The sequence below is a fragment of the Macaca fascicularis genome, chromosome 1 (assembly GCF_037993035.2).
Source record: "Macaca fascicularis isolate 582-1 chromosome 1, T2T-MFA8v1.1".
NCBI lineage: Eukaryota > Metazoa > Chordata > Mammalia > Primates > Cercopithecidae > Macaca > Macaca fascicularis.
This window is the reverse complement of record NC_088375.1, coordinates 142,674,029-142,691,703: the sequence shown is the minus strand read 5'-3', so window position 1 is coordinate 142,691,703 and position 17,675 is coordinate 142,674,029. Positions and strand designations below refer to the sequence as shown.

At 41.6% G+C, this 17,675-nt stretch overlaps 1 protein-coding gene across 8 annotated transcripts in view; it reads right to left on the bottom strand.

Annotated features, from left to right (window-relative positions):
- TGFBR3 (transforming growth factor beta receptor 3) overlaps positions 1 to 17,675 on the bottom strand; it is a 206,569-nt gene that overhangs the window by 62,020 nt on the left and 126,874 nt on the right. For all 8 annotated transcript variants that reach the window (XM_005542754.4, XM_005542755.4, XM_074001730.1 and 5 more), the window contains one exon: positions 16,398 to 16,535. In XM_005542754.4, coding sequence (XP_005542811.3) covers positions 16,398 to 16,535 — 138 coding nt within the window. The remainder of the gene's footprint in view (positions 1 to 16,397; positions 16,536 to 17,675) is intronic.

Genomic DNA, 17,675 nt, shown 5'->3' with positions numbered 1-17,675 from the left:
TGCAACTGTTTATCAGCATACCTGCCACCCTCACTTGACAAAGAGCAATACCTCGAGGGCCAAGAAAAAACCTTGTTCATTCTGAATCCCTTGGGCCTGGCATAGTGCTGGGCACGAAGCAAGGACCAAATAATTGCTTGTTGAATGAAAGTTCAATGTTGTTACCTATAGGAAAGGATATACCACAATTCATTCATTCCCATTACCCAAACTCATTGCTTCCCTTACTCCCCAGGAAATGAGCTTTTGGCCAAGCTTTAAAGCTAATGATTTGATTTTTCACCTAATAACTCCACCTAAAAACCAATTATTAAAGCATATTTAGTAATTCCATGTCTTCCCCACAACCCAATGAACTTTCCTTCTGCTTGCTAATTAAAATCCAATCCTCTAACATTCCCTGACACGACAAATGTCTTCCTGTGGGAATGAACAGAGTACTGGGCTCCAAGGGTCCCAATTCCTAGTAAAGGTCTGTTGAAGGGGCAACCGTGAAGCACTTTACAGTCTAACAAATCCTGGGATGCTGAGATGCACCCTGGACTCTCCTGAATGCTCCTCTCTACTTGAACCATGCACAACATTTGTATTTGAAATTCAGGTTATGCTACCAGACTTTATTTTAAAGAGCAGAACATTACTCTATCTGCCAATTGCTGGGAGTTTTATTACAAGAACTTACGGCTAGGCAACCACAGCCAAGTTTATTATTTTTTCTGGATCAGGTTCAACAACCTCATCCAAAAGTACATGAAAAAAGTCAAAGAGGCAACCAGCCCTTTGTTTCCACACCTGTCTTTAAGCTTTAACTCTTCAAGTCCTCAGCGGACCCACGGAAGCCTCAAGGCTGATCTCCCAAGCCTGAGTAAAGTGCACAAGTCCCAGCTAATGGGCACGGACACCATTTTCCTGGCACTGAGCTTCTTTGCTTTAGCACTGAGCACATCAGCTGACTCACCGCCTGGCAGGTTGCATCGTAGCCTCTCTCTGGGCCTCCCCTACGTTGGTTTAGTCTTCAGTGGCGAGGAAAGGAGCTTGCTGTGGATAGTGCCACACTGCCCTGTCCCCATCCTCCTACCTCCTTGACCCATACCCCAAAAAGAATGCTCCCAGATGAAGTCTTGAGGAAACTTCAGGCCACCCTAGATCAAAAGTGGATATTAAGTCTCATCTTAAGTTTCACCTCAACCTCCTTCAAGTCTATTCAAATGCTACCTTTTCAATGGGCCCATTTAAATTACAACCCCACCGCCCAGCCCCACTCTAGGAATTCTGATTCTCCCAAACCCACTTCACATTTTATTTCTAGAGTACTTGTCACCTTCTAAAATGCCATATAATATGCTTATTGCCCAACTCCTTCCACTAGAAAGTTCCTTCAGAGGCTAGGATCTTAGTGTGCATTGTCCATGGGGATATCCCAAGAGTTGGGTATAAAAAAGATACTTGTTAAGTATTTGTTTGATAAATAAAATGAATCTTGATGTCCAATTAACTGGCAATGCCTGCCTAAGGTTCTGTGCCGAGAAGGATTCTGAGGTCATATTCAGGAGTAGCAGAGAAATGGGAACAAGTGCCATGAACAACCATGTGTCTGCCAGGGTGTTAGCGAAGGCATCATCGCTCTACAGCTGTGTTATCCAATGTAGTGCCCACTGGCCATATGGCACCATCAAGCACCTGAAAAGTTGCTAGTTAAATTGATCTGTATTACAAACGTAAAATGCATACTACTTAGCACAAGAAAAAAAGTGAACTATCTATCTCATTAATTTTTATTGACTGATTACATGTTTATACGTGATATTATTTTGGATCTACTGGGTTAAACAAAGTGTCATTAATATTAATTTTACTTACTTTTTTTTTTTGAGACGGAGTTTTGCTCTTGTCGCCCAGGCTGGAGTGCAGTGGCGCGATCTCAGCTCACTGCAACCTCTGCCTCCTCGGTTCAAGTGATTCTCCTGTCTCAGCTTCCCAAGTAGCTGGGATTACAGGCACCTGCCACCATGCCCGGCTAATTTTTTGTATTTGTAGTAGAGATGGGGTTTCACCATGTTGGGCAGGTTGGTCTTGAACTCCTGACCTCAGGTGATCTGCCCACCTCAGCCTCCCAAAGTGCTGGGATTACAGGTATGAGGCACCACACCCAGCCTTCTTTTATTTTTTAAATGCACCAATAGAAGACTTAAAATTCCATATATTGTTTGCATTATATTTCTTTTGGACAGTGCTGCTCTAGAGCCTCCTCCAATATGACCCTAAGAAAGGAACACGTTTATGAACTGATCATGTCCATCCATGCATCTGCTTCTTGGTCTGGTCTCAACATAAATCAATGTCAAGAAAACATCTCAAGCCCAATGCTTCCCAAAGTGTGATCCTCAGACAGAAGTACATTAAAATGCAGACTCCAGGGTGGTGGGAGGTGGGAAAGTAGGAAACTACATTATAATCCTCCCTCCACCACTCATGATTCTGATGCATACTTGAGGAACATTGTTCTAGGCCATAGATATGAATATTATTTAAACTCCAATAATCTTTATAAAGCTCTAATGAGATTGTTTGAAGAACAAGCAAGAATCTCTCCTCTGCACTGATGATAAAAAGCCAAGAGGGAGAGCAGAAAGCCAAGTCATGGATGGAGTCATCTCCTTGCACATCTCAAAAGGAAGAAATGGGCCTTGTGAAATAAGAGAAACCATAGCTCCCCAATGATAATGAAAAGGCCTATTGAGATCTCAGAGGAAATCTGTTCCAGGAATCTCAAACACACGCGTACACACACACACACACACACACACACACACACACACACACACCCCCTACAACCCAGCTGTGGTCCGTGTGGAACTTGAGTTATCAGCTGGGTGAGTGCCTGCTGTTCAGGTTACAGGCCCTTGGGGCTGCTCTAACTCACACATCCAACCGCACAATGTCCGTGACTTTGGCATTGGTGGAAGTTCAACACTTACACAATGAAAATCGACTCCTCCCCTCTTCTGTCCTGCCCTACTCCCAACTCTCAGTATTCCTCTTCCCTTTTCCTGACTCCTGCACAAACAAATCTCTTTGGAGTTGCCTGCTTAGGAAAATAGAAAGAGCAAAACAAGGAAAACAAACAAAGCAAAGAAAAACATACTGATATTTCAGAAACACCTGCCATGCCAAGAACTTGCTGGCTCAATTCCAGAGGGAAAAGACACATGGTAAAGGAGAATAGCTATTCCTCCAGAATCTCAGTTTAGGTTTAAGTGGGATCTTCAGATTGGCCCTAGAACTAGTCACAGCCCCCACACAGAAAGTCGTTACAAAGATTATGCTTTTATGTATTTTGGACACACAAAGTCCAGCAAAAACAAACATACTGGAACAGTATTGAAATATTTACCTTCCAAATGAAGACTGAACCCTGCATTCTAAAAGAGGAAAATCACACGTTCTCCCTACCCAATTCCTGGGAGGACCCTACTTGCCTATTTCCTCTGAAGCCATGTGATGTGAAATGTAATCTGAAACATGTTTTCTATTAACATATATCATGACTCAATGCTTTTTTAAAAAGGTTCATTTCAGAGAAATAATAACTTCCATGCCTGTGAACCTACGTTCATAATTTGCAAAGCTACATATTCATGAGCCATGTGATGACGGTATCTGCCAATCATGCATTCATGAAACACAAATCCATGCAGCCATTTAAAAATTCTTGGGTGATTTTATTTAGTACCCCAAACCAGATTACTTTCTTCCAATAAAATGACTTAAAACATATTTGACTATTACTTTCTCTCAAAACATTCATGATAATCATCCTGTTCTTAAGTTTTGCTGAAATATAAAAAAAACCTAAAGGATTGAAACCGCCCCATGTTCTTAACACCCTGCATGTTTACACACATCCAAGAGGAAAGCTCTGAGATACTGCCCTCCAAACACAAACATGCACAAACTTGAACATGAGCCAGTACAAAAGCAATACTCTCATCTCCCATGGAAACGTTATCAGAACAACAGTACATGTGAGTGTGTACATATACAAAGAGAAGCAAAAGATGTCATTCCATCTGAAAAACAAACTAAGTCCCTACAAGTTACCAAACTGATGAAGCACAAGCTGCTTTCTAATATAGTTTTCCAAAATAAAGTTCCAGGCCACATAGGAATCCCGTCCAGCTTTACAAAAAATTCTTCAGACTCCTCACTTTACCCTTCTTCATCTGCCAATGTTAGCCTGAGGGAAGAGCTTACCCCCAAATTCAAAGTGCATTTCAATCTAAATGATGTTTTTCAGGGAAAAAATAAAATGTTGGTATCATTACTATTACTTGCCATATTCCTGTATCTAATTTTGCCCTCCAAATGTGCTCCTGGAGAACCCCACAGGAGGGAAGACTCTCTCTTTTTTTTTAAGTTACATGCAATCTGCCAAGTCAAGCTCAAGAGCACAAACTGAATTTTACAAATGCCTGGCTTCAAATACGTTCCTAGAATTCTCTTTATAGAGTTCTTCTTCATCAAGGCTGATAATCTCAATTCCATTTTACAGAGAAGGAAATCAAGGCTCACAGAAGCTAAAGGATCTACCCAAGGCACATAGCTGGCAGACAACAGGGTTGACAATAGAACCAAAGACTTGGTTTCTCACTCTAGAGTTCTTTCTATTCCATCGCTGTGGAAGAATCAGCTACCAAGCTTAGAAATCAGTAGTGTAGGGTAGACACGCACTTCCCTCAGCCTCATGTTAATAAAACACTAGGAAATATGATATTAATCACAAAAGCTTATGCTGCACACTTCCTAAGTGCATGTCATACGCATTCTGAATCCTCATATCTGACCGTGGAAAAAACTGGGGCTCTGAGCAATTAGATAAAGTGCCAGATCACACACCTTTAGCAAGAAACGAGTGCAGATTCAAACTGTCTGCTGGACTCCAAAAATGATGCTCTTTCCACTGTGGGAAGGTGGACACTCTACCTGGAAAGGCCATTTCCCGTTGGTGAGGGAACTGAGTGGCTCACAGGTCAGCAAAGACCTGGGTGTCTTAGGGCAAGCTTTCTACTAAGGCTGGGTAGGCAAATACAAAGGAACATTCTCCAGGCTTTGAGGAGAGTGAGAAGGAAAAGCAGTGGGACAAAGCAGGGGCCTCCCACCCTTCGCCGCCACTTGCAGAGATTCTCCTGGTGGGTGGTTTCCCCCTCTGTCCCCGCTTCCCCAGCAATCTCAGAGCCGTGCTGGTCAGAGTGGAGGGGAACAGAATGGAAGGGACAGACAGAAAAAGGAATGACTTAAAGAAACGGAATAATTACTTGGCTAGAAGTAAAGTTAGAGTAAACAACAACAAATTGCTCAAGGATCTTAAAAATTTCTGTGACGGTCAGTTTTATACATCAACATGTCTAGGCCATCTTCCCCAGTTATGCAATCCACTCATCTACATGTTGCTGTGAGAGTATTTTGTAGATGCATTTAAACTCCATAATCAGGTGGCACTAAGGAAGGGAAGGGAGATTATATCAGATAATCTGGGTGGACCTGATTCAATCCATTGAAAGCCATTAAGAGCACACCCAAGGCTTCCCTAAGGAAGAAAAAATTCTACCTGTGGACAGCAGCTTCTGCTCATGCCTGAGCTACCCTTCCTGAAAGGTCTCCCTATGGACTTTGATTGCCCTGCTGTCCCCACAATGGCATAAGCCAATTCTTTGTAATAAATCTCTTCATATATATCCCTGACTGGTTCTGTTTCTCTAGATAAATGCTGACTGACAGCTCCTGGGAATGGCTGGTGCAAGCCCCAGGAGAAACAGAGCAGCATATTCTGGCCCAGGAACCACAGACCTAACAACAGTTTGGGGAAAAAAAGTTCTAAAGGGCATGTCCTTGGAGGGCAAGAATGGAGGTGAGGCCTCTAGCCCAAAACAACTGTGGCTGGAGCCTCCTTTGAGCTTCCTAAAATTAGCTCTGAAGCAAAGGCAAAGCCCTCTTAAGCAGGCCACACCCATTTTCCAGTCTACATTGAAAAGTCTCTGAAGACGATCAAGGTGATCTCCTAGGTCAAAGCCAAGAAGGTTGAACTGAACATATTTAGCATCAATTAACAAATGGTCCCCAAAGGGTTAAGGATAGATGCAGATATTAAGGCATCCTGGTGCAGCTCATCGGAAATGCTCCAACTGGGACCACAGAGAGAAAGTGCTCTTGGGAAAGGGGTCAAGAAACAGTTTTAAAATCCTTATCCAAGTGAAATACTGATATGATCTAGATCCCAGTACTGAAATAAGTCATGCACAACACACTTCGCTGAAACAAGAACTTTACTCACCTGATGCGATGCCCTGATTTGGCTCTACAGGTTCAATTCTGAAGCCCTGTTCTTTGGACAGTCATGAGTGACTCCAGACTGGAGGCCAGAGTTACAGATAAAATCATAGTCATGCCCTCGAGTCAGCAGTGTGACTGTTCCCAATGAGGTCCCCATTTACCATTCTGGAGAGTATTATTATTATTATTGCTAACATTTACAGAGTACTTACTAAGTACTGTCCATGGGTTAGGGCCCCCACTTACTAGCTATGGGACCAGGTACATGTTAACTTCTTTGTCTCAGTTTCCTCATCTTAAAACAAAGACAACAAAAGCACCTACTTCACAGGCTTATTATGAAGACTAAGGTCATACATGTAAGTACTCAGAAGAGTATCTCACACATGGCACACACTAGAAGTGCTTGTTAAACATACACATATGTGTATATGTATCCTCACATCAGGCCATGAGATTTGTCTGACAGATGCTGAGGTTGACAGGCCACGAGTCATTCCTCACTATGGCAGGACCATAGCTTTCTTATATAAACTGCTAGAAAAGGATATAAAAACCCTTTTAATGGATTGGGGCGTGGCTCCAAACAGCAGCTCTGAACATAACCCTGCCATCTGTATCACCCGGAACCAATAGAATCTCAAGAACAGGCTCTCCATAATAAAGATGGAAAGGCCAGAGATCAGATGGACTGTGAGACTTTTGCTGGAGGTAGCAGATGGATGACTCCCTGACTTCCAGGTATATACTGTGTCATTCACCACCTCAGTGGGACAAGGCAGAGGCAAAGCAATGATGACTCCCTAGCACAGCGGCATTAAGGACCCACAGTTGCAACAAAGACCCCAGGCCATCTAAGGATAGAGTGTTAGGAACCAAAGGCAAAAGCAGATCTTGAGAAACAAATTCTATCCTAGACACAGATATTAGAAAGGCTAAAGGACCCCCTTCCTTCCCTGCAGAAATCAGAAGTAGCTTCTAAGCTAGAGTTAGATAATGCGGACTTGAGGTGCAAGAACCAATTTGCCTTAAATAAGCCCAACAACCTGTGCCCAGGAAGGAGTTGGACCATCCTGGAGCTGCTTTCTGAGATGGGGAGTGTGGGCCACCTGTGGAGAACCCTTACCAAGAGCATCATTGTCTATAATTTATGAGGAACAAGGCATAGCCACAGCCTTCAAGTCAGCCTCCCAGAGTCTCCTGGTAGACAGCTGGGGTTTTTTTCCCCTTCCTATTACATGGAAATAGAATATTCTGCAACCTCCTTTAACAAAACAGTCACTTTTTCTACCAAACAGCTCTCTGGAGGCTGGCCACCACGTCAACAAAGGGCACCAGAGATGTGACATTTGATACAATGCCCAACACTTGGGAAGGGCAGATGCATCTGATTACCAGATTAGCCTCAGGCAATAAAGCCTTAAAAGACGTCATGGGACTCCACATGAAGAAACACCAACCTTGCCTCCTCAGTGAAAGTGAGTTTATTTGACCTCAATTTGTTGAATGAAAGCAAAGCCTTCACAGGGCTGCAACCCATGCCTGCACACAGACATGACACAAGTCCAGCCAGAGCCAGGAAAAGTCTACACTTGCATGAACCCTCCTGGACAGGATGTCTTCCTCAGGAAAAATACACCCAGGCAAATCTCCCAGGGGCCACGGGCCATTCACTCACTCACAACATTCACCAGCCTTAACCCAGCAAGTTAGAATAAATCCCAGGGAGTCTTTCAAAAACCCCTTCTGGACCAGGTTTACCAGTTGAAACTGGGCTCTTTCCAATGTTCTAATTGCCATAGTGACATTTAGGAAGAGCTCAATGGCCACAATAGGGCCAAAAACTCATTCCTAGGAAACAGGAATGAGTCGTTTGAACTAGGGTAGTTGACTGACCCTAGCTCATGAGAGGATCAAGACCCATATAATTAAGGCTCTTAAGGACAAGCCACAAAACCAACAGATGAGCAGACTCCGGAATAAAAATGCATGGTACACAACCACTTGGAATATCCCACAGGACACAATGAGTCATTCTACAAGAGACATTTAAAAAAAGAAGAACCACCACCAATCTTGAAACATTTAGTTATTTAATCTGCCTTCAAGAGAGAATTTATCTGGGGAAAGACCTCACTGCAAAACACAAACTGGTATATCCGGGTCCCTGGAATACAGGGTAATGCTTCTGGCTGAGCCAAGAGCTGTGTTTGTGTCTGCAGCCCTGACCCCTTTGCCACATGCTGTTCTCCAGAGCCAGCCTCATGCAGGAAGCTGCCTTGATTGCATTTGGAAGAAGAGAATTCTCATTTTCTCCAATTTCTACTATTCTCATCTTCTCCCATTTTCACTATTATTTAGTGTAATAGTACTTAGCACACTAAACTGCAATTCCTAATTTTTCAACCAGCTCTCACACATAATGGGAAGCTAAGGACAGGCAATTTACCCCAGTTTTCCCTAGATCCTCCACAGCTAGCACAGTTCACAGTTAGGCACTAAAAACTGGGTGTTGGATGAATGAACAAGAAGATACATAAACCATCATACCAGGTATGCTAATTCTGTGTTTTTTTCTGAACGTGGGGGTGGGGGAACTGCCAAATAAGGGAAAGAAGGAAATTAGCAAAGAAAAAAATTATTTCCAGGTTTTTTTTAATGCAACACAATAGAATACAGAATTTTTTTTTAAAGAAGTTCCCTTCTCCACAAGCAATCTTGAATGTCTGAGTTATTCTTAGGGCGTTTTTGGACAGACACTACAACCCTCAGTTACACATCACTTGGCTTCATGAAAAGGTAACAGCTGGACATGCACGGTGGTATGGGCTGTGCATGTCCCTTCCTAGTGCCGCACTGAGCACACATCTGGGGCTATTTAGCAACTGATTGGAAATTTAGCCTTTTGATTTCCAGTTAAATACTAGGCACAGGAAAACAAATAGCACTTGTTTTTCACTGAGTCTTGTCAGTCATCCAAACTCCAGTGCAGACCAGAGAACTGCCTGTGGTTTGGTGGCAGAGGTCCAAAATATTTGGACCTTTTTTTTTTTTTTTTTTTTTTTAATGCCTCTAGTTTAAGTAAAAGGAATAAACTAGATGTTGGCAGCTCCAGCTTCTTCACCCATCCCTCCCTGCTTCTTGAAAATACAAAACTGGTTTTAAATGTATTAATTTACATTTTTCATTAGGATTAAGTTTTTATTTGTTTTTAATCCAAAGCTAATAGCATAGAGTTTGGTTTCTGTCATTTATTTCAACTGCCCTGCCTTGATATTTACTTGGATTTGCTGAGGGGGCAATGCTCAATTTGCCAGTTTCTGTTCCAAATTAAATTGGGATATAATATCTAGCAGTCATGCTATCAAAGAATCACGGAGTTTAAAAGCTGGGAGGAACTTTAGACATGAGCTAGTACAATCCCCTCATTTTAGAAATGAGGAAACCAAGGCCAGAGTAGTTAAGTAGTAGTTACATTCTCAGTGATGTATAACTAGTTAGTGGCAGAGCCAAGACTAGTACTCAGGCGTCCTAACATCCAGGCCAGGGTGTTAACTGGAAACAAAAACCTGAATTACCTCCGAGTAGAGCTGCCCAATAAAGTACAGGACACCCAGTTAAAGTTGAATTTCAGGTAAACAATGAATACTTTTTTAGCATATGTTATGTCCCAAATACTGCATGGGCACACTGACAAAATTATTTGTTGTTTATCTGAAATTCAACTTTAACTGGGCATCCTCTATTTTTATATGCCAGCTCCGGCAATGGTACCTCAAAGACCAAAATCCCCTTCCATGCCCCATCCTCCACTCAAACATACACACATTCACATACATTTGCTCTCTGATTTTAACGATAAATGGCTAGAGAAAAAATAGATCACAGCATAGTAATATCGAGAGTGAATGAGGTTGGAAGAAGCTGCTTATTTCTTGAAACTTCTAATCTTAGATACCCTTTTTTCCTTATGAGCATGCAAAGTGAATAAGCCTGACATAAGTAGGCTGGCCACGGCCTCTGGACTAAGCATTTTAGGTTATTAGAAGCCAGGCACTAGGGTCTCATCTTGAAAATGTCTGCTTGTCCTAGGGCTCCAAGTCTACAGACCTTGCAGGAGAGAATGCTCCAATTTGGAATACAAATAAAGCAAGATTAAAAAAAAATTAGAGGCTGGGCATAGTGGTTCACACCTGTAATCCCAGTACTTTGGGAGGCCAAGGCAGGTGGATGACTTCAGCCCAAGAGTTTGAGACCAGCCTGGGCAAAAAAGTGAAACCCCACCTCTACGAAAAAAAAAAAAAGTCAAAAATTAGCTGGGTGTGGCAGTGCATGCCTGTAGTCCCAGTTACTCAGGAGGCTGAGGTGGGAGGATAGTTTGAGCCCAGGCAGCAGAGGTTGCAGTGAGCTGAGATCATGCCACTGAACTCTAGCTCGGGCTACAGAGCCAGAAAAAAAAAAATCCTGTCTCAAGGGAAAAAAAAAAAAAATCAGGTACATGGCATAAAGTAAAAAGATACACTTTAAAATCTAGTTCATGCCCAGCACTGTGGGTCATGCCTATAATCCCAGCACCTTGGGAGGCCAAAGTGAGTGCATCACTTGAGACCAGGAGTTTGAGATTCACCTGGACAACACGGCAAAATTCTATCCCTACAAAAAGTACCCCCAAGAAATCAGCTGGTCATGCTGGCATGCACCTGTAGTCCCAGTTACTCAAGAGGCTGAGGCAGGAGGATCCCTTGAGCCCGGAAGGTTGAGGCTACAGTGAGGCATGTTTGCACCACTGCACTCCAGCCTGAGTGATGGAGTGAGACCCTGTCCTCAAAAAAAAAAAAAAAAGAAAAGAAAAGAAAAGAAAAAAAAAAGTGCTGCAGCAAGGTTTTCTTGCTAGTTTTATGAAATATAGTTCACATCCCATAACATTCAGCCTTTTAAACAATTCAGTGCTTCTGTGTATATTCACAAGGTGTGGTATATTCACCACTATGTAATTCCAGAACATTTTTATCACCTCCCAAAAGAAATCTCATATCATTAGCAGTCATTCCCCATTTTCCCCTCTCATCAGCCCCTGGCAATCACTAATCTACTTTCTGTTTCTATAGATTTGCCCATTCTGGACATTTTATATAAATTGGAATCATACAATTTGTGACCATTAGTGTCTGGCTTCTTTCACTTAGTATAATGTTTTCAAGACCCATGTATGTTGTGGTATGTATCAGAACTTCAATCCTTTTTATGGCTAAATAATATTCCATTGTATGGATATAGCACTTTTTTCATCCATTCATCTGTTGATGGACATTTGGGTTGTTTCCACTTTTTGGCGACTGTGAATAATGATGCTTTGGACATCTGTGGACAAGTTCTTGTGGACATGTGTTTTGTTCAATTATTTTCCACAGAACCATTTTACATTCCCACCAGCAATGTATGCATGTTCCAATTTCCCTACAGCTTTCACAACCCTTGTTATCACCTTTTTTATTATAGCCACCCTAGTGTGAAGTGGCATCTCACTGGTTTTCATTAGCATGTCCCTAATGACTCATGATACTGAGCATCTTTTCACGTGTTTTGTGGCCATTTGTGTCTTTTCTCTAGAAACTGTGTATTTAAACTCTAGTATGTCCTTAAAGACAATTTCAGATTGTGGCTCTCCTCAATCTTTTTTAGCAAACTCAGGTTGAAGGTTCAGGCATTATCACCCAGTTAAGTTAGCTTACTTTTTTTTCAGTGTAGAAATCAATGTATAAATAAAAATGGGCTTATGTGATCCTTCTAAGAGATTATTTGTAGTTTCAACATGGCACACTGAGAGAGTAAGATGATTTTTATTTCTGATTGTTCTCTGGGCCACCCATACACCCTGCAAAAGGAAAACTACAAGATTATGACAACTTCATCACGTGTGTGCATGTGTGTGACTCACACTCAAAGATTCGCAACTTGAAACTCAGCCCGAAAGCGTCACTCTTCATCCCACTCATATTTCCTAGGTAACCAGAATAGCCAGATAAAGGAGCTGCACCTGCAGAGAAAACTAAATCCCACTTTCTCCCTGCCTGACATGCTCCCTTCTTGCCTGTGCTGTGAGGGGGTGAGAAGGACTGAAATGATTTGACAGAAAAAGACAGATGCCTTTATTACCAGTATTAAAGTATGTTTTTAGTCACCTTCATGGGTGGCTGCGATTTCTGGGTAACATAAGGCCCTCCTAACTAATTATGAAAGTTTTCCTTTTTTAATTTGGGCAGTCATAACAACACAGACATGTCCATTTAAATAAAAAGGTCACCCTGATAAATGAGTAGATGCTGTTACTTGAAACTTTTCTCATCACCATATTAAAAAAAAAAAAAAACAGTTAAAAGTATTGTAACTCTACATACACAGTAGACAGCTCTGAGACAGAAATGCAAACCCTCCAGCAGCATATCAGGAAGCAGGCAAGGATACACGTGTCTTGGACTGAGAGTCAAGAGACCCATTCGCTTTCCACAGCTCCTCTAAGCTCCCTGCATAACCTGGGAGAAGACAGTGATGAAAATGGTGAAGCCTCCGTTTCCAGAGATCCCATGGGCCCTCTGAAGTGTTTGATGAACACTTTATGGAACATAATTTAGTTATCTTATCCCCAAACTTTAACTCTTAACTATATAAATGGATAAAGAGAACACACTACTGGATTTCTATTGATCACCAGACCCTCTTTGGCAAAGGCTGTCAAGGAGATAAGCAGACACTAAAATTCATTTCAGGCCACAGAGAGGAAGGGAAAAGCCTGCCCACGGAGAGTGGCCCAGCTTGTGCAAGGACTTGCATCACTCGTTGTCTGCCGATGTGAGAATGTGAATGAACAACAGATGTTCCATCGTCTCTTCCAGGCCATGAAGAAACGTACAGACGGGAAAAAAAAACCATTTTCCCTAAAGGAAGCCTGCTGGACAACAAAGCAGAGTTCAGGTGTCCTGGAATTTAAATCCTTGACTTCGCCTGATGCTGCCTCCCATGTGTTGGTAATTTTAGGCTCATTATTTGATCTGCAATCTCCTAACATGGGATTGATCCAAATGGGGTTTATGTTCAATTGTTTACTAAAGCTGCCGCCTTCTTTCATTGTTAGTGTCCACACTGATGGCCAAGAAGCAGTTTTTACAGATTTTAAGCAAAATTAAAGCAAATTAATAACTAAGAGTAAGACTCTTTCCCTCAAAACCCATGGACTGGCAGACTGAAGAAAGAATCCAGGCAGTGATAAGTACGACTATGACATACATGGCCCACACTTTCATCTGGACCTATAGCCCAGAGAAATAGAACCCCTTTCAATCTGGGGCCAGCCAAGCTAGATATTTCATAATTACAGATGCAAATTCAACACCCATCCCACATGCTCTTAACTGTGGCTAGAAATAAATAAGAGCAGCGACAGCAGGTAATGTCTACAAACATTGTATATATGATCTCGCTTACTCAAGATAACAGCCCTATGATGGAGGGCCTGAGAAAAATCCGGCTTAGAGAAATTAATTTGCCCAAGGTTGCTGCTTGGATCCAAACCAGGACACGCACTGCCTTTGCTCATAATGTCTCCATAACCTGCCCACCATGGTAGCCACTAGCCTCACGTAGCTACTGAGCACCTGAAATGTGGCTAAGTAGGACTGAAGAACTGTAATTTAAGTAGCCACGCACAGCTATTTCCTACAGTATTGAACAGGAAAGCTCTACAGTATGAGGGCTAAATGTGCATATGACTTTATGATCAGAGCCATTAGTATTACTATCACAAGTAACTTTAATTAGAGGAGACTGGCAGTGATTATGAGTACGAAGGCAGACAGTTTAGCATAACAGCTTGTAGAATAGGTCCTATCTAGGTTTGAGTACCAACTCTGCAAGTAACTAGCCATGTGGTTTGGGCCACTACTTACCCCCTCTAAATCTTAGTTCTTCATCTATAAGAAGAGATCTACACTATCGTACTGTAGAAGGTTATTGTCAGAATTAGATAAAGTATTAGAGAATTTAGCGACCTGAAATATCCTAAGTGCTCAATAAACGTGCCAGTAATAACAACTAAATAATTACTGGTTTTTGGCCTTTTTAATATAGAAGTAATAAGAGTTGCAATTCCCAGAAAAGGCTACAATAAAGTTATTGTAATACCCACCTTGTAAATGTACCTTTTGAGCTTAAATGTTTTATTCTGAAATTAATTTAAATTTACAGCAAAGTTGCTAATACAAAGGACTCTAGTATAGCCTTTAACTAGATTCATCTGTTTTTAAAATCTTGCCACATTTGCTTTATTCTTCTCTCTATACAACATGTTTTTTTCCTGAATGATCTGACCTTTTAGCTCTTAACCTTAAAGAGTATTGAGTATGTTTCCTAAGGATATTCTCTTACAGAAAAACAACAATTATCAAATTCGAGGAATATAACATTGATACAATATTTTAATCTATAGGCTCAATTATAATTTCACCCACTGTCCCCCTAATGTCTTTTATAGCAGCTGCCCTACTCCCTACCCAACAGGATCCAGCTCAGGATCACATGTGTCTTATCTTTTTGTCTCCTTTAATCTGGAATGGCTCCCCAGCCTTTCTCTGTCTTTCATGACTGACACTTTTGAAGATTACAGGCCAGTTATCTTAAAGAATGTCATTCAGTTTGGTTTAGTCAGCATTTCTTCATGATTAGATTCAGGTTATATGCATTTCTGGCAAAAATACTACAAAAGTGATGCTGTGTTCTCTCTCATTTATAGGCACACAACATCCATCTGCCCCACATTGCTGATATGAATTTTAATCACTTGGTTAAGGTATCATGGGATATCCCCAATGTATATAGTCACTATTTTTTATGTGTAATTAATAAGCAATTTGTACAAAAGATATTTTAAGAATATCTAAATATACTATTTCCTGAACTCCCTCCATCTCTGCTAGATTTAGCATCTGTTAATAATTCTTACCTGGTCAACTTTTATTATGATGGTTGCAAAATGATCATTTTCTAACTCCTTTGCTCCTTCTATATTTACTAGCTGGCATTTTACTACAAAGATGAGCTTTTTCTTTTCTCCCTTTTACTCATTTATGTACTTATTATAATAATTGTATTGACTATGGATTCTTACATTATCCAACAAGAACCTTTGAGTTTTTAGAAGTAGTCTTCAAATACAGGGGAAAGAAACTACAGAGCTGGATTGGGAGTCATTAACTGGGCAAAGTTTATTCATGAGGCAAGAGGAAAACTATTAACTGGGGACTCCACTTGTTTTGGATGCTTGTGGGCAAGAGAGGTTTAAGGCCTCAGGCGCTGCAGTTAGGACATTAGCCTGCAGCTCTCGCAATAGACAAATGTGAGTTACCACTACCAAGTTGCAGTATTGCTCATCATCAGACATGATATCATACCAAAAAAATTCCATCCAAACAACCCATCTATTTCTCCACAACTAGCAAACTTGAATGTTCTGGCAAACTCAAAGGGACATGATTTACAAATAGTAGGTAATATTTGGATCTGTCCACAAGAGCTGGGTTCCAGCTTGTTTTTTTAATAAAATACAAATGACTTCATTTTGGAGCTCACTGTGTCACTTTCTCAACAAACAGATCCTCAGATCAGGAATCAGGCCTGTGTTATATACAAATAGTATGGGTTCATGCATATTTATTTTGTGGTCAGGGACCACACACCCGGTAGCCAGTTACAATATTTACAGTGCTCCTGATGCCACAAGTGGGGTTTCAGAGCTGAAACCAAACCTCAGGCCACACAGAGTATGACGACAGATCCTGCTCTAATGTGCACACTAGACCCCGGCTCTGCCCACAGAAGATGGGCAGGTGTGTCTGCTTTCTGTGAATGCTTATCTTTGTCATCCAAATATCATTAAGCGCATCCTCCAAATTTAACACTCTTTGGACTCTGGCATTATTTCAATGAAAGTAAGCCGTTATTAAAAGTTTGGCAAAGTTTAAGGATTATTATACCCTTGTGCTAAAGATCAGTTTGGGGGAGGTTTAAGCACTTACCAAAAACAGTCTGGAGACCCCAGTGGCAAGTCTCTCTGTCTTCAGATGCCACACCAGGGGGTGTGGGGAGTTGAGCAGGAACACGACAGGCTTGTGGTGGATGTGGACTGAGGAGATGGGATTCAGGTGAAGTGTGACCTAGGAAGCAACAGAAAGAGGGTAGAAATCTTAGCCCTGGCTTTCCATGAAAATCACTCAGAGCAGCCTCTGGAATACTTTTTTGCAACTCACTATCAACAGAAACAACCTATAATCCAGCTCAGATCCTATGACTAAGATACATTAAGTTGAACCAGATGACATTGCCAATATTTGACCATTTTTTACTACAAAATGGCTACTTCACATGGGTCAACCACACTAATCTCAACAAAAGCATGAATTAGCTCCCCGTCAAAGAACAAATAAACAGAACACATTTTTTTCTGCCGAAAAGTCAGCAAAGGTGGAATAAAAGTTACCTTCCCTTAGGCCTGCTTTAAGCTGTAGGTCAAATGACTAAGGTGAAAACTGGAAAACAAAATCCCCTGGGGGTGGGGTCATCCCTCTGGATCTCCAGAGAAACGACTTTCTTCTCCTCCAGGTAAGCTCCAACCTCCATAAAGTGAAATGGGTTCTGCCAAAGAAAAGTGTCAAAAGCTGAGAGAAAGGGGCTGCCAAGGGAGGCTGCCAGGGCTTTCGCTGTCTCAGCTTTTAGCTCGAAGGGCTTTTCCAAAGAAATGAAGCACAAAGGACACACAGAATAAAGAATGATTGTATACAACCCCTGTCAAAAAAAAAAAAAAAACAGGGAAGAAAACCATGGAATGGATACAAAAACTCTAGCCAATTTTGACAGCAGATCAAGGACTACTGCAGGTCACCACCGTTGTCACGAACATCACCAAAAAGCACCTGTGAATGGAGCTGCAAGCCATGGACTCAACCAAGTCCTCTTGGCACACATGAACCCAGGGCAACATGAACATAGGAGAACAAAAGGATATATAAGGAAATATTGACTAGATACTTTCATACAGTCTGTCCATACTGGCTTTCCATACACAGCGGGGAGGCAAGACCCAAGCATCACATATTTAAACAGAGTGAACTCATCAAAGATAACCATAAAGTAATAAGGGAGGGACAGGCCAAAAAAGGACTTAGGCTAGAAAGACACAGACTGAGTGACGCACTGGGAATAATAGTACATCTCAGCTAGAATTTTCATGAGGATGACATGGTCTAGATCCACAATCTGAGTCTGTACAACCATCAGGTACTAAATGCTGGACTACT